General features: G+C 38.3%; 2 protein-coding genes, 1 long non-coding RNA gene and 1 other non-coding gene across 6 annotated transcripts; 1 reads left to right on the top strand and 3 right to left on the bottom strand.

Annotated features, from left to right (window-relative positions):
• Positions 1–731: 731 nt before the first annotated feature.
• On the bottom strand, positions 732–16143 carry LOC143151610 (phenoloxidase-activating factor 2). Of its 2 annotated transcripts, none has more exons than XM_076320941.1 (6): positions 15530–16143; positions 8132–8557; positions 4499–4804; positions 2509–2777; positions 1301–1464; positions 732–1130 (listed from the first exon to the last, which is right to left on the bottom strand). In XM_076320941.1, exons 2-6 carry the CDS (start codon positions 8539–8541, stop codon positions 933–935), a joined length of 1347 nt encoding a protein of 448 aa, XP_076177056.1. In that variant the 5' UTR covers positions 8542–8557; positions 15530–16143; the 3' UTR covers positions 732–932. The 2 variants fall into 2 exon arrangements, with proteins under 2 accessions (XP_076177056.1, XP_076177067.1); XM_076320952.1 differs by having other exon boundaries at positions 8177–8557; positions 15530–16137.
• LOC143151627 (uncharacterized) lies at positions 15719–18156 on the top strand. Its single transcript, XR_012993402.1, has 2 exons — positions 15719–17975; positions 18140–18156. It is a non-coding gene; the product is annotated as an uncharacterized LOC143151627 (long non-coding RNA).
• Positions 17250–17321, bottom strand: Trnah-gug (transfer RNA histidin (anticodon GUG)). Its single transcript has one exon. It is a non-coding gene; the product is annotated as a tRNA-His (tRNA).
• LOC143151600 (phenoloxidase-activating factor 2) lies at positions 17534–22905 on the bottom strand. Of its 2 annotated transcripts, none has more exons than XM_076320928.1 (7): positions 22468–22905; positions 21755–22405; positions 20539–20702; positions 20293–20452; positions 19256–19518; positions 18973–19184; positions 17534–17958 (listed from the first exon to the last, which is right to left on the bottom strand). In XM_076320928.1, the coding sequence occupies exons 1-7, from the start codon at positions 22755–22757 to the stop codon at positions 17842–17844; spliced, it is 1857 nt and encodes a 618-aa protein (XP_076177043.1). In that variant the 5' UTR covers positions 22758–22905; the 3' UTR covers positions 17534–17841. The 2 variants fall into 2 exon arrangements, with proteins under 2 accessions (XP_076177043.1, XP_076177035.1); XM_076320920.1 differs by having other exon boundaries at positions 19256–19533.
• Positions 22906–24590: the final 1685 nt, after the last annotated feature.

A 24590-nucleotide genomic window follows, 5' to 3' on the forward strand; every position in this document is an offset into this window, starting at 1 on the left:
TTCGTGTACCGCTGCGACCAATTTTAATTTTATGACCGGTTAACCCGAAAGTTAATTTCAGTTGTTAGCTTTTACCTTTTAAGCAGCTTTTTGTCCGAATATTTAGCGTGTAGAAAAAAATCTAACTGCTTTGTCAAGCAGGGTGGTTGTAAATTGTTCTCTCTCTCTCTCTCGCTCTTTCTATCTCGTAGTGGTATTGGAGGTTACCATTCGAAATTGAAGACAATCGCAGCTCGTAAGTTTAACTATTGGAAAACAGCTGGCGCGGCATGACTCTGGCGCACATGAAGGGCGTCGGTTAAAGTTTAACCTACAATAAAATTTTGTTCGAAGAGAACGATAATTCTTCACAATTTTATCAAAGAGAATATGATTATTACAAGTAGAACCAAATTGCAAAATAGTTTGCAAGAGGAGAAAATGACAGGATTTATTTAATTATAAAAATAATACCGGAATCGATAAGAAATTTGTGACGCGTATAAAAGATTGTCACAATTCGTTTTTCTGTTAAAAATGTTCTCTCGTGTCCTTTTTGAATCGTAAGGCTCTGGAAAATACTAGACTATAAAGTAATTCGACGAGGTTAAAGAAATAAACAAACGTATGCTTGAGACGTAATAAAACGATGACGTAATAAAGTATCGATTAACAGTGAGTAGGAAAATGATCTGGTCGAGAGAGAGAGGGAGAAAGAAAATCATTGAAAAGATCGAGAAAAATGCATCATATTCTAAGCGGACTAAATTTTATTTTCAAGATAATTTCTCATGGTTCGCTTATACAGAGGCGGGTGAGGCTCTAACGATTGTCTCGAAAAATACTGCATTAAAAAAAAAAACGATGCTATTAGTGAGAATCGAAGACGATAGGGGGTGGCGATCTTTATTCGTGGGAGGGGGCTTATAAAACGAGTCAGTCTATTTTCAGGTTCAAAGGTTGTAAACGGTATTGTCCAGATTATTGAACGCCATCTGCTCGTCGATCCAGTCGCGTGCCTTCGCCATACTGGCATAGACACCAGGGGTGCCATCTTCACCGCAGCCGATCCCCCATGCCACGATACCCGCTTGCATATACCTGGTGGGGTCGGTTTTGCTCGGACACACGAGGGGACTTCCTCCGTCACCCTGTAAAAAACATCGTACGTTTTTTTTATGGCGAATAACGAAACATCAATATTGATGAGCCTTAATTTTGTGCTGTTACGGATTCATGTTTCAACTACGTATATATATGTATATATAACAATGTGAACGTATTAACGTTAGTCCAGTGTTGTTAAATTTAATCGAGTTACCTTGCAGGTGTCCCTGCCAGCCTCCCCGCCGGCGCAGATGAAACTCTCGTGTAGGGTGAAGTACTTTCCTAATCTCGTCTTTCGCAAACTATTCTGGCAACTGTCGCGTGGCACCACCGGCAGTTCCACTTTCTTCAAGATTACCTGGTAGTGACCCTCTTTACCTGGAACAAAGAAGACTATGGTCAGGTGTATTCAAGGAACACACCGTGCAAACAGGATTTCGGTTAACCCCAATATACTGTACTTACCTCTAGTAAGTACGGTAATGCTCGTTTAAATTTCAATAGAGTTATGTCGTTTAAATTTCAATCGCTATTATTCTCCCCACTACTCAGTGTCTCGAGCCGAGAGTAAGCGAAAAAGAAACACCGCACGCGTTACGACGAATCGTCCAATTACAAACATTTAAATTTCCACATTTTTCACTTTATCTTTATAATAATGGTGCCATCAGATTCATAAGGTCCTCCTGATCAAAATGAGTCTAAACACGGTACAAATTAGAGAAATTTTACTACTATTCTATTATTTTCGTTATCTGGAATATTTAAATCCATTACAAATAAAGTTCATCCGATTCACGTCGTGTTTGGACTCATTTTGATCGGAAGAACCTCACCAGTCCTTAGATACCGTTATTGTAAAGATGAAGTGACGAGATAAACAATTCTAATTTTTGTAATTATACGATTCGTCGTAGTGCGCGCGGCATTCCTTTGAAATGTTCCAGATCGACCATCCCTACTTCTCACACTATTTCTTTCTCGCTTACTTTCTTTATGTTTGTTTTCTTTCCTTATCGGGGACCTTGAGATTCGAGCTCGAGACAATTCCTGGAATAAAGTCGCTGCCTGCTACGCGTAATTTCAACATCATAACCGATGTACTTGAATTTAAGCGAGTATTACTGTATATTGTTTCTTTATAATCGAATCTTTTATAATGCAAATGATTCTGTATTTCCTTAGGTGCTCGTATTGCATTATAAAGTCAAAAAACAAGTGTTTCGTGAATTCGAGACATATTTTACTCAAAGACCTTGAATGCATAGCCGAACGGAAGAACGGTTTGAGGTTAATCGGCGTACGTCCGCGGAAATGCAATTCACCAGAGCTCGATAAAGTTACCAAGGCGACTCGATCGACGACACAACTCCTTCGTTATAGTCTGGATGCAAATTACGCCAAACTAATTAACGCCTTTACCAAATATATCTTTGCCCCAACCGCTGGCGAAGCACCGTGACGCATCGAAAATGATGTCTCGTTCCGGCAGACAAACAATGTCGACATTCTCCGCGAAATCGACCGGCTCGGCCAGAATCAAGATGGCGACATCGTTGTAAAGGGGTCCGGCCGAATACTGGTTGTGAATGATCACTTTCTGAACGTTGCGATCCTGATGAGGGAAGATCTCGTTCTTCGTTTGCGTGTCCCATTCTCCGGCGCGGATTCTCAACTCGGACGGCTTCTTTCTGTTCACGCAAAGCAGAATTCAAAATAAATTTGAAACCAAGCATTTGTTCGAAAATAATAACGCGCTTTGCCGCAGGAGAGACTAACGATTATACAATAGTCGCTTCGATTTATTAAAGTAGTGCTCGATAATAGGTTCGAGTGGATGTTTACAAATCGAGCTGGAGTATTATTAGGTTGTTCGGAAAGTCATTTCGTTTTCCAAAATGGAGAATATATAATTTAATAAAATGTTTATATACTCTAAAAAAATCGTGTTTCATTTTCACTAAAAAAAAAACGAAATGACTTTTCGAATAACCTAATATAATAGAGATTATTAAGAATTTGTATTAGTATTACTATTATCAGTAGTGTAACAATTTTATGCAAAGTTAATCCTAAGCTGAAAGACAAGGATTAATGACAATAATAATATTATAAATAAATAGTAATACTAACGTCTTTGTTACACTGTTTTGAAAGAAACTACGGACGAAGGTTGATTACCGACCGAGAACGATCGTTCTCCCCTTATACGTAGTAGTTCGTTTTTCGTGCCACTTTTTAATTAAACTTTTCCTCTTTTAGCTAACGGATCGATGTTATCGATACTTAACTCGTTGCTGTGTTCACGACAAAGAACGTACTGAAGACCGTTTTCAACTAATCGTTACGCGATTTAAAAATGCGAAGAAGCGAGTAAGAAAATGTTTAGACCGTAACGTTTGGACACCGGTTGGAACGAAGCAACGAAATATCCCACGAGTATCGCGTTTTCGATGGCCTTTGTACTTTTAAATGAGTTTTTTTTTTTTTTTTTGGCAACTTTACCAATTTATCAATTTCGCATAATGTGCACGGCTGATAACAAGTCCCGTGAAAGGATGGCAAGTTTAATTGGTCAAAGTGCAAGGGTCACACCGTCTCTCACCCATTTTCGACCGTGGAGTATTATTGACCAAACTATTGCGCCTACTATAGTAGTGCACGCTTAACGCACGATCGGAGCCGTGACGCGTCATTTATCCCCTGCGGTAAGTGTTCCGAGAATTGTTGTTTTTTATCTCCTCGTATTCGTTTGTTCCACGAACCCGCCAAAAACAAAGGGGAGCAATATCAAATACAAGTGAAATAAAAATAAAGATTTTTGTATACCGTTATTTTTCACTATTCTTTCATACGTTCTTGTCATTATTATTTTTATATTACTATTATATTCTTATATATATTATCATTTTGGTTAATTTTTGTTACGATATTCTCAACTTCGTCAATCGTTTCAAAACCCCTATTTTTCATTACGCATCACCCGTGTAATTGAAAATCATTGAAATATAGTCACGTTCGGTATCATTCTCACCGGGAAAAGCTCAGCCGTTTGAATAAAATAATTTGATTATAAAATAAAGAAACACACAAATTGTATTATTTGTATTTCCACGATATTCTACGATTAATGATCACGTGTCTTGGATAACACGAACACTCGTTCCATCGAAGTAGATCTCGGAAGTGGTAGAGACAACTTTGCATTAATTGAATGTGCAAAAAGTACGTCGGTTGAACGTGCGCTACCGTAATTGGAAATGACGAATAAAGTGACTATCGATTTCTTACGAGACGTGTATTGCAGTTCAGACGAGAGTTACAGTTTTTTTTTTTTTATCGTTATTCTGCACATACGATCTTGAGACGAAGGACACCAGGAGGTAGTTATCAAGATTGTGGAACAACTCACCCGAAAACACAATGAGCAGCTGTCAACACGGCTTGTTTGTGGATCAAGGAACCTCCGCATTGATAAACGTTCAGCTTCCGATTTTCATCGATCGTTTCCTCCTTCAGGATCGCGACCATCCACGGGAACTCACCGAACTGAGCTTCGTTGTTGTTGGCACCGGTGATTCTGAAACCAACACCCTCCGGGTGTCGTTGTCCACAACCCTTTCTCTCGACTGGGCGTGGTTTGGTCTCCTCACCGGGTTTGATCTTGTCTGGTGGCTTGCAACACACGTCCAGGTAATTCTCGCAAGGACCAAAGGCTCTGTATCGTCGAAGCAAATGATCGAGAGTTAAGATCGATTTTTATTTTACGTTCAGACACGGAACGGTACCGTAGTAAATATTCTTGCGGATGATGAGACATGAATGTGTGTATGTACAAGATGGACCATTTAAATGTGAATACTCGGTATCTCCGTTACTTGTGGTTCTGTGGAAAAACTCAAGGACAAAGTTGCATTGTTGAAAGGGGCACGTGTGTAACGGGGAGAAACAATCTTGGAAAGAGAATAATGTATTATAAATTATAATTATAATGTAAAGAGAATAATGTTATACATTATAATTATAATTATAAAGAAAATAATGTTATATATTATAATTATAATTATAAAGAGAATAATGTTATACATTATAATTATAATTATAAAGAGAATAATGTTATACATTATAATTATAATTATAAAGAGAATAATGTTATACATTATAATAATAATTATAATGTAAAGAGAACAATGTTACACATTATAATTATAATGTTATACGTTATTCTCTTTCCACGAGAATACTTCTTTACCAGAAGATGATAGATATTTTTTCTTTTGTTATAAAATTAAACAAAATTAATTTTCAAGAATATTACGTGTTCCTTATTTATCATTTTTGATTTCCCTTGCATCGACCAAGAGATTATAGATCTTTATCGCAAATTTTCGAATAAGATACTTCATCCTCTGGTATAAGTGACATTGTAACGTAAGATAACTAGTTTTCGGCAACGAAAGGGTTAATGGGACGATTCGAAAAACTTTCCAAAACTCGAAATAATTCGAAACTACTTACGATCCACCGTGTCGCGGACACATAATGATTTTATATGCAATACAGATATACAATAAAAAAGGACGAGTTATCTGATTATCATCCCTTCCCTTCGAAACACTTTTAACGAAATTTCCTTCCACAACAATCTAAAATTTCAAAACTGGATCCAAAATTAATCGAAATCGAAAAATTTCAAATTCTTCAAACGTAGATTTAAAAAATTACCAAAGAGTTACGAAGAGGTCGTTAACAATAGCGGAAAATAATAAATTAAACGTTATTCATTATTTTTGAAAAAATTCCACATTTCTCGAAAACCGTGAGAAATTTATTCAACAATCCCATAGTACGATTTAAAAACCGGTGACTCGATTAACACTAAATTTACCAACCAGTCAAAACGACTGGTTCCAACTGTTTTCGTAATGAAATTTACTTTAAATTCCGTAACTTGTTTTCCAAAGACATTGTGACTTTTTCTATTCTACACACGTGATCAATATTATAAATTCCTCTTTTTCCACATTGATTGGTTTTTTTTTTTTTAAATACATACGAGGTGTACCTTAATATTTCGAAATCTGTCTTATTTTATATATTAGTCTTATTGTAGTTCTAGTGTTAAGAATCATCGTGCAATCTATGTACTACATCGTAAACTTTTTTCCTTTAATTTTCGTAACGAGTTGCGCTCGTAACCGTGCGATCTCTGTAATAAATTTTTACCTTTCTTCGAGTGTTTTTTAATAGGGGGCGTTGCCTGTTAAACAGGTGTAAAGTTATGCGGTCGAGATTAAGTCGGTGTTCACCGATCACATGGCGCGATTATTCCAAAACAGTTTGTAAGAACGAAGAGATAACGATCGAAGACCGGCTTAAACGCGATTCGATTTACCCTTTCGTTGCGTCAGAGGAACGATCGAACAAAACAAAACGAAAAAGACGTGTAAATTGTGGATGAAAGGAGAAGTATCCAAAGACAGGCTCATGCGACGTGCACAAACGTAACCAAACACGAATCGAACGAAACCCTGTGTGAACAATTACTGGGCATGCATAATTAATTTCGATTGAAATTTTCAAATTTCGAACGCGATCATGCTTGAAACCGGGGAGTGTCGCGCGCGTTGTTCGAAGCGATGTTTCTTGAACCTTTTTCAAAATAAAAAAAAAATTTACGATTCGAAGAATGGAATTTGGTAGAGACGTTTTACCGAGGGACGAACGTGTTGTTTTAACGGGGCAAGGAGAATCTAGGACAGACGTTTTTTGAAACTTCTTTTAAAAAAAAATTTACGATTTGAAGAATGAAGTAGATAATTATTGATAATGGTTTCGTGAAAGTAAGCGAAAAATTAAAATAACGTGATTGTATTAGTATTGCAAGCGATCGAATGGCCTTTAAACTTCGATGACTGTCTCGACGCTTCGGCTCTCTTTCTTTTTTGCTCTCTGTCAATTTCGAAGGTCGTCGCTACCGACGAAATGCCGACAGAGGTGTAGAGTTTCATGGATGGTTCTTTATAAGTGTGAATTATGGTTCCAAGGCTTTCGCGTTTATCGAGAAGGGACAAAATTGAAAGGAATTAAGAAAAGTTTGAGGTTAGCAAAAATTAAGAAAAAAAGTAGCCAAAATGATGAAAAGAATATAGTAAAAATGACCGAAAAAAGTAGCCAAAATTGTGAAAAAAATATAGTAAAAATGACTGAAAAAAGCAGCTAGAATTATGAAAAAAATATTGTAAAAATTACCGATAAAAGTAGCCAAAATTATGAAAAAAGAAAAAGTCAAAATTATGAAAAAAGAAAAAGTAGCCAAAATTATGAAAAAAGAAAAAGTAGTCAAAATTATGAAAAAAGAAAAAGTAGCCAAAATTGTGAAAAAAGAAAAAGTAGTCAAAATTATGAAAAAAGAAAAAGTAGCCAAAATTGTGAAAAAGGAAAAAGTAGCCAAAATTATGAAAAAAGAAAAAGTAGCCAGAATTATGAAAAAAGAAAAAGTAGCCGAAATTATGAAAAAAGAAAAAGTAGCCAAAATTATGAAAAAAGTAGCAAAAATTGTAAATATTAGTCAAAATTACGAGAAAAGTAATAAAAATTACGAAGAAAGGTAATAAAAATTATGAAAAAAAAGTAGTAAAATTTACGAAAAAAGATAATAAAAATTACGAAAAGAAGTAGTAAAAATTACGAAAAAAAGGTAATAAAAATTACGAGAAAAAGTAAAAATTGCGAAAAGAAAGAAAAGTTAAAAAAAATTACGAAAAAAAAGTAATAAAAATTGCGAAAAGAAAGAAGAGTTAGGAAAAATTATGAAAAAAAAAGAAACTAGCAAAAATTACGAAGATAAGAAAATGGCAAAGGATCCAGGTCGAGAGATGGAGGTCCGCGTGGTTCAAAAAACTCCGCTCGGAAGGTACGCGCGCGATCCACTCGGTGGTGAAAATCCAATCAACCCCGTGAACCTGAATTATTCCAGTCGTGCAGCGGATCTCGTCGAGTGGGCGTTGATCCCGCCCTGGAGACCGGTCTTTGGAAAACTCACTCCGGGCCAAGATGCAGGTCGACGATACCGGTATCGAAACCGGACCTGATATCTATCAGCCCGACGCCGTCATCCAAAATGGCGCCGTCACGGCACTGGTAGTAGGGCACGCATTCGCAATTGTCGGGCAATGGTTTCGGTTGGTTCTGCGTGCCCAGTATGGTGACCGGTGTTGAGCCCTGTGTACCCATATTGTTCACGGGCGCGACTGGTTGCGGGGTGCCGAACACGCTCGAGATCAAAGAGTCCAAGTTCCCGCTGGAATTTCGATCGGTAACTGGCGCCATGGTCGTCGGTTGACCGAACACACCCGATATCAGATCGTCCAGATTGCCGCCACCCTTGTTCTGCGGAGCTGCCAGGGTCAGGGTGTAACCGGCCAGAGCCAGGGTCAACAGTGGTCTCCACATCGTGATGCCGGAGATCCTGGAAAGGGAAACCGTGGATGTAGGAAACTTCAATCTTTTCATTTTACAAGAATGAGTGAAAGACCAGATTCCATAGAACCTGTAGCGTTTAGAACCCTGAGTTTACACAAGTCTGTGTGAGCCTATATAAATGTATATGAATCTGTATGAATCTATATGAATCTGTATGAATCTGTATGAATCTGTATGAATCTGTATGAATCTGTATGAATCTGTATGAATCTGTATGAATCTGTATGAATCTGTATGAGTCTGTATGAGTCTGTATGAGTCTGTATGAGTCTGTATGAGTCTGTATGAGTCTATATGAGTCTATATGAGTCTATATGAGTCTATATGAGTCTATATGAGTCTATATGGGTCTATATGAGTCTATATGAGTCTATATGAGTCTATATGAGTCTATATGAATTTATATGAGTTTATATGAGTTTATATGAGTTGATATGAGTTGATATGAGTTGATATGACTTGATATGAGTCTATACGAGTTTATCTGAGTTTATCTGAGTTTATACGAGTCTATATTGTCCTTTAACCAAGGCGGTATCCTAATTACTAATCTCGATTGGTGAAGTCAAAATTGAAACGATTTTTGCAATAAAATTAAAAACCTACAGAAAAATCTTCGTACATTTTGTTCTCCGCACGTCAGTTTCTTTTGCTTCTCTCTATAACTGAATCGTGCCGATGTCTTAAGATTGTATCAAAACAAACTACTAGCACAGAATGCACAATGCGTATTTACGTATGAACGAGTGAGAATGAGTCATTTGATACTGTGATCCTGTCTGCCTCGGATAGTTGTAAATAGAGTCTAGAGCGATAAGAGTGTTCTAAACTGTAAATGACAAGTGTTTGGGTTATGGTGAAATAGGTGGGTCACCATGCTAGTTTCAACAGACGTGACACGATTAATACGATCGATGTTAAAATAAATGTACTGAAATAACAATCAATGTAACAATGAAAAATCTATGGAGTCTTTCAAATACCACCTTGACGAAGAACGTTGATCATCCCACCTTGGTACACTATGGATTAACTGTTGCGAATATTATTGCAATCCTAACTTTTACCTCTCTAACATTGTAACTCCTCCAATGAGAGTTCAGTCCTCGTCATCCCTTGCTACTTTTCTATCCTTGTCTGATTTCGACAAAGATAATGTTGCCTTCATACCACTCTCCAACTTTAACGAATTCTAAGAATCGACAAACTCGTGACAACAATATTTAGAAGAGTCGACTGTACCCCAAGACAAGTTTATTTATTAGGTTGTTCGGAAAGTCATTTAGTTTTTTTTTTTGGTGAAAATGAAACGATTTTTTTAGAGTCTATAAACATTTTATTCAATTATACATTCTCCATTTTGGAAAACGAAATTACTTTCCAAACAACCCAATATTTCAAAGTACATTCGACGTCATTGTGCACAAAAAATACAAAACATTTAAACGTTCAAGAATCTTTCCATTAAACGATCAATCGCGAGTTCCATTAATCGATTACGTATAAGAAGCTTTGTTCGAACGAACAAATAATAAATTTTAATCCCCGTGCAAACATCGCGCGACTTTGCCAATTCTCTAACAAACATGGCGGCTCTGACGATTCAGGATTCTGTCGTTCTTATTGGAAAACTTTGCACGTGTGTCTACTTTGAAACGTGTTCGGAAACATTACATGAAAATCTTTCTATCGCAATTTTCTCAGTAACGAAACATGTTGCAATCGCCTCGAGGAACGATTTTTCCAATTTTTAAAAACCCGAGTTTTTTGCTCAAAGAAAAGTCCCCGCATAAATGAAAACGAATCGAGATCTTAATGCGCGCCTCAAGGCGACTCCGTCATCGTGAGAAATCATCGACGTTTTATCCCATCGTTTTATTTGCACGTATTAATAACAATGACACACTTTGTAAAAATTCACCGACAACTTCGAGTTGTTTCGAAGCTTCGATCGAAACGATACCGAAGATGCTCGTCCTTTCAGTTTCACGATAACGCCTCGTATCCGTTTCAAGGTTTCGGTTTATTAACTATTCCTCGGAATATGCGAAGTAGGTAAACACGGAAGTACGTCTTAATTAGAGAGCGAATAGAAGCATAGTAATTGTGCGAATAAATAGTGTTGTCGAGCGACTGTACGGAAATGATAAACGATCATTTTTCTACGAACGAATTTTTCCCGTAACGACTAAACCATCGATTTGATTTTCATTAAAAATGAATTTTACACTTCGATGCGCTAACGACGAAACGATCGCGTTCGCGTTCTTGGTGATTCACAGTGTTCAACTTGGTAAATAAAACGAACGTTTTTTAACGTCATTGTAATCGATTCTATCGCGAAATACATGCATCGATCGTAATCGATTACACTAGAATTACCAAAGGTGTCAATTTGACTCGTTTGAAACTTTTTTTTTAAATTACTCGATTATCAACGGTGTCTTTGTCTACAATATTCATGGATAATTATCGAAATAGACAATTAACGATACTAGTAAATTTTGCATCGTATCTTGTCGAAGAAAAACGATATTGGAAGGAAATTAAATGTGTTATAAATTTAACATTAGAATTACCAAAGGTGTCAATTTGACTCGTTTGAAACTTTTTTTTTAAATTACTCGATTATCAACGGTGTCTTTGTCTACAATATTCATGGATAATTATCGAAATAGACAATTAACGATACTAGTAAATTTTGCATCGTATCTTGTCGAAGAAAAACGATATTGGAAGGAAATTAAATGTGTTATAAATTTAACATTAGAATTACCAAAAGTGTCAATTTGACTCGTTTGAAACTTTGTTTTAAAATTACTCGATTATCGACGGTATCTTTGTCTACAATATTCATGGATAATTATCGAAATAGACGATTAACGATACTAGTAAATTTTGAATTGCATCTTGTCAAAGAAAAACGATATTAGAAGGAAATTAAATGTGCTATAAATTTAACACTAGAATTACTAAAGAGGTCAATTTGACTCGTTTGAAATTTATTTTTAAAATTATTTGATTATCAACGGTGTCATTGTCTACAATATTCATGGACAATTATCGAAATAGGTAACTAAAGATATCCGTAAATTAATTTACCCATTCCTCATTTAACTTTGAAGATACCTATGTGGTCTGATATAAATAGCAATATACGTTCACCATTAGTGGTTCTAGTGTTAAATACACAACGCGTCAATGAAATTTTAGGATCGATTTTTTTTCAAAAAACAATGCAAAGGATCCAAATTTCGTGATGTATCTTCGTCGTTAAGCGTCCATTAGCAACGAGTAGAATTTATAATAAAAACAACGTTAACGAACAGATAGTAAAAAAAAGAGTATCGTCTCTAGAGTCTTTGATAGTTGTTTTTTCTTCGCGAACAGTACGCTATATAATTTTTTTATTCGAAGCATTTCAGCATCCAAGGTATATAATTGTACGATTTATATTTGTTAACGTATATTGCTTCTATTTTCATAATTCGAAGTGGAAACTAATCTCTGAACTCAATCGACCGATCGAAGTCAGCACAGTTCGATTATACTTAACGTTGAAAGGTATCTGTAGGTCTCTAATTAACTCAAAGAACCTAATCTCTGCTGTGAAGTTCTTTCGAATTCCTAAACGATACTAAGATTGTAAAACAGGAGACTAATCTCTGAAGTCTAGAGTATTTATTGCAAAAGTCGATAATTAATCTCTGAAGTCTAGAATATTCGTTGCAAAAATCGATAATTAATCTCTGAAGCCTAGAGTATTCAATGCAAAAATCGATAATTAATCTCTGAAGTCTAGGGTATTCATTGCAAAAATTGATAATTAATCTCTGAAGTCTAGAGTATTCATTGCAAAAATCGATAATTAATCTCTGAAGTCTAGAGTATTCATTGTAAAAATCGATAATTAATCTCTGAAGTCTAGAGTATTCATTGCAAAAATCGATAATTAATCTCTGAAGTTTATAATACAATGAAAAAATGACGAGAGTCTTATGTAACATAATATTTAAGTTTAAGAAATATCTTACGAAGAAAAATGTTACGGTTCTTAACCCGTTCAGCATGATTGACGTAGATGTACGCCATGATGAAAATGCCTGTCATAGTCAGTTGATGTTTTTTTTTTCAAAGTAGTAATTTTCCGATTCGAGTGACGTGTACGTCTATTTTTACAATCGGTAGAAATTTTTACATCGTCCATGAAATAGATATCAGCTTTTAATTTGTTTTATTTACAGTAGTTACGACATAAACATTCTAGGAGAGATGCATGGACTGTTGTCCATTAAATAGATATCAGTTTTCAATTTCTTTTATTTACAACGGTTACGACACAAATATTCTATCGCTTAAAACGTACCTTTGAAGAAGATAAACATGGGACAGTAATAAAAAATAACTTTTTTAGTCAATGAGAAAGAAAGAGTTGCCCACGTGTTGTTTCGAAAAGGTTAACCATACTTATTCGACGTGTTTGGTACTTGTGGACTAATTTTCGTTTCCTAAATTAAATTCTCTTTGAAAAACATTTGAAAATTTAACCCAAACTGTACAATTTTTATCTCTCAAAATTGAACGAATTCGAATTAATGAATTCTCATAGTTGAACGTACAAGGAACAATGTTTAATATTTTTTTTCTCATTTATGCATTCATAAAACACCGTGTACCTACAAAAGTTAAATATTTTTATATCACTCGTTTCTTTTTCAACCATTTCCTCGAACATCGTTCGCTTATTATTCATTTTTAAACGTATTAAGTGAATCGTATGAATTTCTGCATTATGGAAGCTTCTCAGGTATTTGCATAGGTATACATATATATACATAATGCACTTTCGAACGAGTTTTACTTGTTCTTCGTATACATTTTCGTGATTATTAATGGTCGAAGATGATCGATAATTCGATAATGTTCTTCACTATTGTAAAATTTCGTTAACGATCTTGTTGTGTTTCAAAATATTTATGTTACCTTGTATAAAGGTTACGGTACCGCAAAAATTAACACGTCAGCATCGAGCCTCAATCTTGATGCATTTCTGGGGTCTTTTTGGACCCATAGAGTCCTTCCATTGTATTACTATTCAATAATTAAAGCTATTACAATACATAAAACTGAATGTTCAGGTATTCCTATAGTCGTCTCATCGTGTTACATTAAATCTCATCGTTCATATCGTTTAAATTTCATCGTACATATATTAGGGACATATTTTCCCCAGAGACTGTGTGTAGTTAAAGAAGAACGAAGGTTAACGGTACTCCAGCATCAGATTCTACGAAGGAATTCGAAAACTTTCCGACCGTGACACTCGGTACATAGATATTAATATAGTGTACATTAATACAACACGATGAGACGACTATGGGAATAGTGATACACTGCAAGGACTCGATGGGTCCAAAAAGACCCCAGAAATGCAGTAAGATTAAGGCTCGATGCAGACGTGTTAATTTTTGCCGTACCGTAACCTTCATAAAAGGTAACATAAATACTTTGAGACATAACAAGAAACTACGTTGAAAACTAAAAAGTAATGATGTTCCCTCGAGAGTACAATTTATCATCGATTCGGTCCCTAAAAGCTTCCTAGACGCACCGTGTACTCAGCCTCTTACGTTAACACTGTTTCTGGTGTCACGAAGTATTAATACCCGTGCTGAATTTGCCGTGTTCAGCCCCGAAGTTTCAAGGCTGCCGAGTGCCTCGAAGGAAAACCGTTCCGAGAACTCCGCGATGCTTCAAGGTGATCAACTCGGTTAAAGAAGAAGTCTCGTTCGAAACTCGTCCGGTTGGAAAAACCGGACAAATTCGATAGTACGCGGGCGTCGATGGTATTACAAGCTTGTCTCGCGAGCTTACCTCGCTGTATATTTGCTCCGCCGACCGTGCGAGCCGAACGACGCAAATATATTTCACGCTCTCGGTATTGAAAACAAACACTTCGAAGCATAAACCGACAGCGACCTATAAACCTTGTCACCAGCGATCGAAAAAGGTCGAGAGGCGTCCGCGATAACCAGCGAAGTTCAATTCCCGATAACGATTCGGAATTTCCTTGTTTGGAATTTCTACGATCGGAGAAAACGAGGAAGGAAGAACAACGTTGACCGTCGTGCTCCGTGCACTTTAGTATGACGCATCGTCGATTCGAACGCTCGAAACATCGAGAAGAAACGACGAAGGAAAAGAAAAGAATATGCGCAATGTATAAATGCATATATTTTTTAAGAGTTATCTGACTCGATTTAAAAAAAAAACGAAGGAGAAAAAGAATCGACGATAACGTTACTATCGGGATGCGCGTCTTTCGAATTCAGTGATTCGCCCCTCTATGTTTGTTTTTCTGGTAATCGACCGTCAATTACGTAAGCGTACCGCATCGCTCGAGCGCTCGTGGCGGATCGAAAACAGCCGACACTGACCTTTGCAAAGACCGATCAACTGGGGAGGCGTGCTACTAACTGAAAGTTACGAACACGTGTGCCTGGAATAATGCCAGAATACCGCTTGATTCTGGACGAATTCTAAGGTGATTCGAACCGTCCGGTTCGATGCACGGATACGAGATTGAGTAACGCACGATCACGAGATTCCTCGTGTTCCACCGAGACGGTTTACGAGACGTCTACGCGATCGTTGTAAACAAAAGGGACGCGTATACGCGTCGTTCGGAGAATCAGTAGAGCCCCGATTGCTTTGTAAATACAAGCACACACGGTTAGTGACAAGTGGCCGCTAAATACGAGGGTTCGATCGGACCGTGACTAACCTACAAAGATTGCAGTTTTCTTCGGGTTTACGAATTTTCGTATTCTCCTCGAGTTCAATAAGACGGGAAAATTCCGCTTAGTACATTTTTCTTTGTTCCTTGTCTACGTCAAAGACAAGCGTCCGACCACGGTCATCCTCGTGTATCGAGCGCAAAATATGAAAAATCACTCACCGTGAAGCGATCCCAGATACGAGTTCTCTCTTCAAGGAGTCACTCACGATTGAAACTCGCTGGACACTGGATCCGCGATTTGTTCGCTTACGCACACAGGAGTCAAGCTCTCGGCATTTATGAGAATTCCCCCCCACCAATCTTAACAACTTCTTGATTGCCGTGTCGGACGCGACGTACACACGCGTTGTCCCTTAGTACGCTAGACGCTTTCGATCTCACTGACGCCAGAAAGGTGGTATTCCCCGTGAATACACCTCGACCGTGGCTCCGATACAGATTTCCTGCAAACTTTCGCGGAACAAACCGAAGTAGATTTCCTGTCGTCACACTGTGGGAAATTTGGGCAAATTCAACGAGGTGCGAATCCAACGGTGCGACTAATCTCCGTGCTAGGTTACAAGGCCGTTGTTTTTTCCGATAACTCTTCCCCGAAGAATTGGACACAAATGTTTGAAGTCGATAAAAAAAAGAATCAGCGAGGAGGTTACGTCCAACCGCTCGAGAACGGTCCAATTTTTTACCACGATCGACGTTCGTTTCGATTATCGGACAACGAATCTGTACCACGAGGATTCGGTTACTCTCGAACTTCCTGAGAAACGTAGTCGTCCAATCTGTGACGCCTCTCCGTTCTCATCGACCTCGTATCGAACTATCGAACCGAATGACTCGATTTGGTTAGGAACGCTGTCAGGAACCAGTCTGCTCGTCGAGTGATCCCCACCGAATGCCGATCTACGATAATTATTTCGCAAATATCTTAATACGAAAATAAACGGTCCTTCGAACGGAAGGAACTCTATTTTTCCCGCGCAATGCAACTGTTTGTCCCGTTTATATTTCCGGCGGAACAAGTTCTCGCGGAACGATGCAAGGATATCCGTGATATTTTTATCGTCGATAAAAATGTTGCCGTAGAACGTCCATCGGATTTACGTTCGAAGGAATCGAATTTCAGGCGTTGCTTTCGAACGTGCCCGGCATACGATGTGTTCTTGGAATTTGTAATATTTTCTGTGTTAAGGTTACATGTGGTCCTCGACTATAATTTCCACGAACAGCGCTACGAAACTAGTCGATACCCATCTTCGAATATACGCGCGATGATACGATAAGCGTATCTTTACGACGCACGGAGGTTTTTTAATCTGGAAAAAGACACCGACGCTCGTCGATTCGTCTCCTTCGCGTCAGATGTCGCATCGATGGCAACGATGATATCACCGCGATGATTTTGACGCCGATTCGTAGAACAGAAAAAATAGACGCGCTAATGAAAATAGGTCATGCCCCCCGTTTAATCGCTTTTAACTGTATATGCAGATTTCGCGATAAGTCGTATCGTCGCGTTTGCATCTAGCCGCGTGACACGCGAACATAACGATGCTCGAATGATTGATGATTAAATGTTTTAGATACGGTGCTACAACAATGTATAAAACCCTTTAGCCAATTAAGAACACGATTAATATACCTACGAAGGAACGAGATAGTTTTCGATCTATATTCGCTAGCGTCTTTCCGAACGAACACTTCTGGAGTTGGAGGTTATGTTTCCATTGAATAAATAGGAGGTTATAACGTGAATAATTTAAACATTATAGAATCGAATAAATATTGCACACGATTGTATTTATCGCGCGATATGAACGAAATAAATATTATTGGAAAGAAAAAAAATAAACTTCCATCGTGACAATGTGATCTTTGCGCACATTGCCGTGACCAGGATTCGAACCTGGGTTACTACGGCCACAACGTAGGGTCCTAACCACTAGACGATCACGGCTATTGGAAGAATTGATCACAAAGACAAACTTTTCGTTGACTAGACGCGTTAAGATCGATGGATTTTGTACATCGTTTATTTTTTTTTGCAATAACTTTATCGATTACGTTCACGACTGCGCGAAATCGCTAATTTTAAGATATCTGACAATATCGATAAAAAATATATACGAGACGCGTGCCAAGGTTCGAAAAAATGAAACGAAATTTGTTTCGTAAAAATTTATTTCGAAACGGAGAGGAAGAAATTTGTTTTCGTAATTGTTATCTAAAATGCGCGAGATTGTTAATTTATAAATAGACGAATAAGCAAGTCGATATGAACCGTGACCTCCTACTTCTCGCGTTTTTTTTATTTATGATATATAATGTTCTAGCGAGACTACCGTGAAACTAACGAAATTGGAACTTTTCAAAACAGGATTTTGACGAGATGGACGATAAAATAATTAGAAATAATTAAAAATAATTTACAAAACATATTTATCTACAAAATCTGACTGGAGAAGAATTGGTGAACGTTACGCTCCGTAAGTTGCCAATTGTTGGTCAATCCATTGCGAATATTGTGCAACGTTCGTATAAACAGCAGGAATGTTCGATTCGCCGCAACCGATTCCCCAAGATACGATACCGGCCTGAAGACAAAAAATTGGTAGACAACGAACAAAAATTGGTTTACGATCAATGGTTAAAACAATTCCGAAAATAATTGTTTTAAAGTGTTATATATATAAGCTCGAATTGAAACAGTTATAAGAACCGAAAAATTATCGTAACTATTATAAACATATTGATTCAATAATTTTTATTTTTCAGTTCTCTGGCGATTGCAGTTCGATTCTACGTAATATTAATACATCCTAATATAAAATTCATTACGATTCTTAGTCCTTGTTGAATTTATGGGAACGTTAGTACGTATAAAACGTTTTAAGTAACCTATTAAATATTTTAAGGGAATTTATCGTTGAAAATTTATTCTTGCAAATTATTATATTTTTATATATTTAAATTACTCGTGATTTTCTTATAAATTAATCTTGTAATTGACATGTCGTTAATGTTGCAACAACATTGTCGTCGAATGGAATCATCTGTTTCGTATAAGAATATATGTACTGTGCACAGCTCATAAGAAGTCACGCGAGGAGTTCCTTCGCATAATCTCAGTCTCAATATATCTTTCTTCGTCACTCTACCCAATCAGTATCTCTGATCGCTTTGGACAATAATACGCTATAATAAAAAATATATGTAAGACTAGATTGTACTTTCACCAATTAGACATTAGTTTCTTCCGCGTGACATCTTCTCAACCGCGCACACTACTAACACTACATAGAACCGAACCGTAATCGATATAGAACCGAAAATGAACCATAACCTATATATCCGCAACAATTATAACATTATTTCTGATACGTACTCTGACCAATTAGACATTAGATTCCTTCCGCGTGTCATCTTCTCAACCACGCACACTACTAACACTACACAGAACCGAACTGTAATCGATATAGAACCGAAAATGAGCCATAACCTATATATCCACAACAATTATAACATTCCTTCGGTTCCCGTAACTGTTTCAAGAATCGAAACCGGTATTATAACTGTTTCTAAAACCTGTTTACGATCGATCAAATTACCTGCAGGTACTGTCCAGTGGCTGTAGGACAGACCAAAGGTCCGCCACCGTCTCCTCGACACGTGTCCCTGTTCTGTTCACCCCCCGCGCACATGAACGAGACGTGCAACTGAAAGTACGGGCCCAATTTCGTGGTCCTCAGTCGATTTTGACAATCCGTTCTGTCCACTAATGGAACCTCCACTTTTCGTAGCTCCTTTTGATAAGCACCACCTAGACAGTTCACCTATTAGCAAGTGCAACTCGGACGCTCGAGAGAAGGGAAACATGACAGGTGACCTCACCGAACGAGTTCTTGCCCCATCCAGTAGCAAGACACCTACTGCCTGCAGGGAAAATCGATCCCTGCCTCGGTATACAAACGGGGATAGAATTCACGCTTCGATTAAACGGTTTGTCCAATATGAGCACCGCTATGTCGTTGAACAGGCCACCGTTGTAAAACAACGGATGGGTGACTGCAGTCTTCACATTGGCGTCTCGATATGGAGCTGGTTGGTCCTTGGGTTGGTTCTCCAGGTTGAACTGACCAACACGCGCCACTAGTCTGTCGGTACCTCGACTGACAATAGTTTACTTTTTCGTGATATTGCAAATTCGATCGTTAGTTGTGCACTGGGCATTTGTTCCTCGAAGAAAATGAATTCCGTGTGGAAAGAACGCAAGTTGGTAAGAAAGGATTCTTATCGTTTCGTGTAAGTGCTATTATGGTTCTTCCAAGTTCTCCATCAGTGGTCTCCGGAGGGATTATGTTTCTTTCCATATTCTTTTCCAATGAGAGGATTCAATAGCTAGCCATACACTGGTCACTTTGTTTTTCGAGGAAAGAGGATTCTATGTGGGGAATTAGAAGGTTAGTACAAAAGGATTTTTATGGTTTTTTTCATTGTGCCATGTGTGACTAGCTATCGATCAGAAGAAATGACGCAAAAATCCACCTGTTGATTTTTGAATTAACACGTGACTACGCAATTACGATCGAATCGATGAGTCGCAGAACAGTACAAGTCCAGACGTCACATTTTGAGATACTTGAAAGAAAAAATAGCTTTTTGCATTCGTTGAACTCAAAGGATTACCTAAAAGACAAATATAGGGTACTCTGTTTACACTGTCTTCGCACTTAACGTCTATTTTTATATATTTTACACACAGTTTCGAAATTATTCGAGAGTGGTCAATTCTTTACTCACATCGTTCTTCGACTCGTCGATTATGATTGACATTACCAAAGGGAAGAAACGACGAGAAAAACAATGTGTTTTTCTTGCAGAAAAGAAATACCAGTGCACCCTTAATTAATCTAATCGCGAGTACTCACTTAAGGACGCAGTGCGCGGCCGTGAGAACAGCATTCTCGGCGATCAGAGATCCACCGCATTGGAACAGGTACTTGCCATCCGATTGTACGGATAGAAGAGCAACCATCCACGGGAATTCCGCGAAATACGTCTTTCCGGTGTTCACGGGGTACGCCTGCGCTGTGGAAACGAAATCGTGCGACGCGCCAAACGGTTATTCGATCTCTTTTAACTCGATCGCTCTCCTGCGACAATCTCTTGTCTACCTGGCGCATAAGTCTTGTTCTGGACGCCGCATCCCACCTGCGAGAACGAAACCTCTCCGTCCACTATGTCCTGCGCAACTTCGTCCGGCAATTCGCGGCCATTTTGTCCGCTGATCGCGACTGCTCGACAGCAGACTTCGTCCGCGGAGGGACACGCGAAGAACCTGGAGCAGTGATGAGTATGAAGTCATATTCTTGACGATAAGTTTGAAATAAAATTAGGAAACAGTTGGGACGTTAGAGTAGAAACGTGGAGAACCTGGAGCAGCATTGATATGAATCTTTATTATTGACGATAGGTTTGAAATAGAATTAGGTAAAAGATGGGACGTAAATATGAAGAACCTGGAGCAGTGTTGAGTGTGAAGTCATATTCTTGACGATAAGTTTGAAATAAAGTTAAGAAACAGTTGAGATGTTAGAGTATAAACGTTAAAGACAGTATTAGATATGACTTCATATCGTTGACGATAAGTTTAAATTAGAATTAGGCAAAAGTTGAGTCGTTGAAATTTAAGGGGCAGGCGAAGAACCTGGAGCAGTGTTGAGTATGAAGTCATATTCTTGACAATAAGTTTGAAATAAAATTAAGAAACATTTGGGACCTTAAAGTATAGACATGGAGAACCTGGAGCAGCATTGGTATCATTGACGATAAGTTTGAAATAGAATTAGAAAAAATTTGGGACATTAAAATGTAAATACGAAGAACCTGTACTACCATTGATATTGATACCGTTGACAATAATTTCGAAAAAGGATTAGAAAAAAGTAGAATGTCAAAGTACAAGTGACGAAGATCCTGGAGCAACGTTGGTAGTGAATTCGTATCGTTGACGATAAGTTGAAAGTAAAATTAGGAAAAAATTTGTAACATTAAAATGCAAGATACACCCAGAGGATCTAGAGCAGTATCGGTACGAATCCACATGGTTGACGATGCGTTCGAAATAGAATCGTAAAATCGAGACACCGAAGTATAAACGACGCGCGTGGAACCTGGAACAGTGTTGGGTATTGATCGTGGACGATAAGTCGTGAAGAAAACAAGAAAAAAAAATCGTGTCATTAAAGTATAAGAAACCATCGGGGAACCCGTGCCAAGTCGATCGCGAACGATAACTTGGTGATCGAACTCCGAGAAAGTTGGGACATTAAAATGCAAAATCGGTGAAATAACCACATATCATCGACTCGATCGCAATCTCCCACTGACCTGGGGTCGATGGCGCCTATGTTACTCCAGCTGACCGAGTTTCCCGGCGCGCATAGCCAGCTCTTCATACAGTAACACGCCTGGGGTGTACCCGAGTACCTCACGGGTCCCAACACCACCGGAATCCCGTTCGGGTAAACGGGATTCGCTCCCTGACAGCAGGTGGTTGGCACGGGACACGTTTGCTGGTAGGTTACCACAGGATTCACGAACCCAACGTTTACAGGGACCACGATCCCGTTGTTGCACCGTATCGCGGCTCCGCAAAGCGTGCAAATTTGGGGCGCGAGGATCGGTGTCGCGGTGGTCGCCTGGATCACGCTCGACGGCATACAACACACCTGATTGCTGCTTGGACACTGGACGAATTGTATACGGGGGTTGATCACCCCCTCGCCCGATGTGCCTATGATCCCAAACGGATCGCATTGGGACACCAACACACAGACACAGACGCGTGCCGTGGGTGTCTCAGTGTTGGGGAACACTATGGGGGCTACGGTCGTGGTGGTGGTCGTTGTGGTCGGTGTCGTCGCTTTCGTTGTTGTGGTGGTTGGTGTCGTTGCTTTTGTAGTTGTAGTAGGCTTGGCCGTGGTAGTTGCGTTCACCAGACGACAACAGACCTCCAAGTCACCGGTGCATCTTCGGTACCTGGTTCAGGGACATCGAGATTAGGACGAATCCATTCTTCTCGATTTGTAGCGGACACTCACCGAATATCGATGTTTCCAATGGCATCAGTGGTGACTGTACCGTTCTTGTCGCACAGATAATGGGGTATGCAAACGCAGTCAGCAGTTGGTGGCTTGGTGGGTACGTTCTCGATTCTCTGGAACTTCTTTTTAAGCTTCAGCAGGTGGAACAGGAACAGTGGCGATGGCTCCAGCTGGAACGAGGCGTCCGATACTTTCGATGGTCTTCGATCGGGCAAATCCAACGACACAGTTTCCGGAATCATTAGAACGATCGTGATAGCGCACGCCGACGCGTACAGCCACGACATGACTTGTTTTCCGCTCAGTGGGTCGTCCCCTATTGAACGACTTTTAACGCGACACGAGGTTTATGTATGTCCAGGACGCGTTGTATTTCCTGACACGCCGGGAATACCCACTTTTAGACCGGGGGCTCAATAATTGTTGCACACATCGATTCTCGATTTTTTTTCTTCTTTTTCGTCACAATGGGGGCACGTCACGGCACGTTCACGCACCCCAAGATACGGAAAGATAAAGCTAACGATCTTATTTATTACGATGCTCGACGATCGTAACTGTCGTGCATCGTGTCGATAGGAGATCTCGTTTTTCGAATCGAAATCAGTTGTGATTAGTATTATTTTATTTTATATATCACTATATATTATATACTATATAATTTATATATTACTATATATTATTTTATATACTACTATTAGCATAATTTTGATTCACACAATAAAGGAACATCTGCTTAATATATGTGTAAATTTAAAAAAAATTTGCAGCTGTAATTATAGAACAGAATATTATAAAAACGTAATGGGTCAAAAAAGACCGAAACAATGTTCAAAAGTCCAGTTTTGGTATAAAATATTTTGTACAATTATGGATCGATGCACTCGAAATTTTGCATACGCGTTTGGTTGCGTTTCGAGATAACACGGTTAAATTTGTATACCATTATCTTTATTATTATTTAAATAATTGCACGTATTCCGCGGTATGGTATTTTAAACGGACACAAAAAAAAAAATTCAAAACCGATTTTAATCTATACGTCGCTATCGTTCCTAACCGATCGAAGCAAACAATTTTTTTAACACAGCGACCGACGTAGAAAGTAAAAAGTTATAAAATTTGTTTGTTACTTTTTCACGTGACCAAAAAAGAAAAAAAAACTATCGTAGCTATTAGTATAATTTTGATTCGCACAATGAAGAAACATCTACTTAACATATGTGTAAATTTAAGAAAAATTTGCATCGATCCATTTTTGAGCATAACTCGTTTAAAGTTTAACCGAACCGACGAACGTAAATCGTTATAAATTCATCGTTTCATCGAATTCGGTTATCCAATTTTAAAAATAGAAACTTAAAATATCGTACTTCAAGAAAATGCAACAACGAAAAAAAAATTTATTGTTCAATTCTCGTAACAAAAATAAACCCTTAAAGGCTTAGTTTTCGATAGTTGAATTTTATCCGGAGACTCGTGCTCATTCTCCGGAAAATTATCGTATATATTAACAATTAATAACAATATTCGAACCTCTGATTCCGAAAACGAAAGTCCAATGATTCTCGTGTTGACAATGGTTTCCAATAAGTGGAAAAACGGAAGAACGAACCTTGGTTCCCCCCGTTTCTTTCCATCAAGTGTTTCCGGCTTTGTTAAGACTCGTCGAACACGTTGCATTGTTGAAGAATATTTATTATAAAATTTTGTCGCTAACCGCGCGTGCAAGTACGATTATTCGAGCAACCCGTCGTAACGAATACAATGATCGACCTACTTACCTAGCGAGCGTCGGAAAAATGTTTAGGTATTGTTATAAAAAATAACGTGGACACGTGACGATTCAATTCACGACTTTACACGCGCAACGACCAATTACCACCCAACAATACGCTCTGAAATTACCTTCTGGAAAAAAAAATAAGATTCTTCCGTTGATGTGGGAAAGTCCAACTTGGTCGCGTCAAGTGCAGTGTACGTTGCAACGAGTTTTCGTGAACAATTATCGTTGCAAAAAAGTAGAAACAGAATAAAACATATCGTAGTAGAATATCCAGTATTGAATTACGCGAGAAGAAAATTGAAAAAGAGACGTTAAACAATGAAAAATATTCCAC

Source organism: Ptiloglossa arizonensis, chromosome 1 (genome assembly GCF_051014685.1).
Source record: "Ptiloglossa arizonensis isolate GNS036 chromosome 1, iyPtiAriz1_principal, whole genome shotgun sequence".
NCBI classification, from domain to species: domain Eukaryota; kingdom Metazoa; phylum Arthropoda; class Insecta; order Hymenoptera; family Colletidae; genus Ptiloglossa; species Ptiloglossa arizonensis.

What these genes read in the sequence shown, in the direction of transcription:
- LOC143151610 (XM_076320941.1), bottom strand. Translation starts at nt 8,541, where the DNA reads ATGTGGAGACCACTGTTGACCCTGGCTCTGGCCGGTTACACCCTGACC. An exon ending in GCTGCTCATTGTGTTTTCGG is followed by an intron (nt 2,778 to 4,498) that starts GTGAGTTGTTCC and finishes TTGCGTGAACAG; the next exon opens with AAAGAAGCCGTCCGAGTTGA. An exon ending in CTGGCAGGGACACCTGCAAG is followed by an intron (nt 1,131 to 1,300) that starts GTAACTCGATTA and finishes TGTTTTTTACAG; the next exon opens with GGTGACGGAGGAAGTCCCCT.
- LOC143151600 (XM_076320920.1), bottom strand. Translation starts at nt 22,757, where the DNA reads ATGTCGTGGCTGTACGCGTCGGCGTGCGCTATCACGATCGTTCTAATG. An exon ending in GCCGCGCACTGCGTCCTTAA is followed by an intron (nt 19,534 to 20,292) that starts GTGAGTACTCGC and finishes AACTATTGTCAG; the next exon opens with TCGAGGTACCGACAGACTAG. An exon ending in ATGGGGCAAGAACTCGTTCG is followed by an intron (nt 19,185 to 19,255) that starts GTGAGGTCACCT and finishes TGAACTGTCTAG; the next exon opens with GTGGTGCTTATCAAAAGGAG.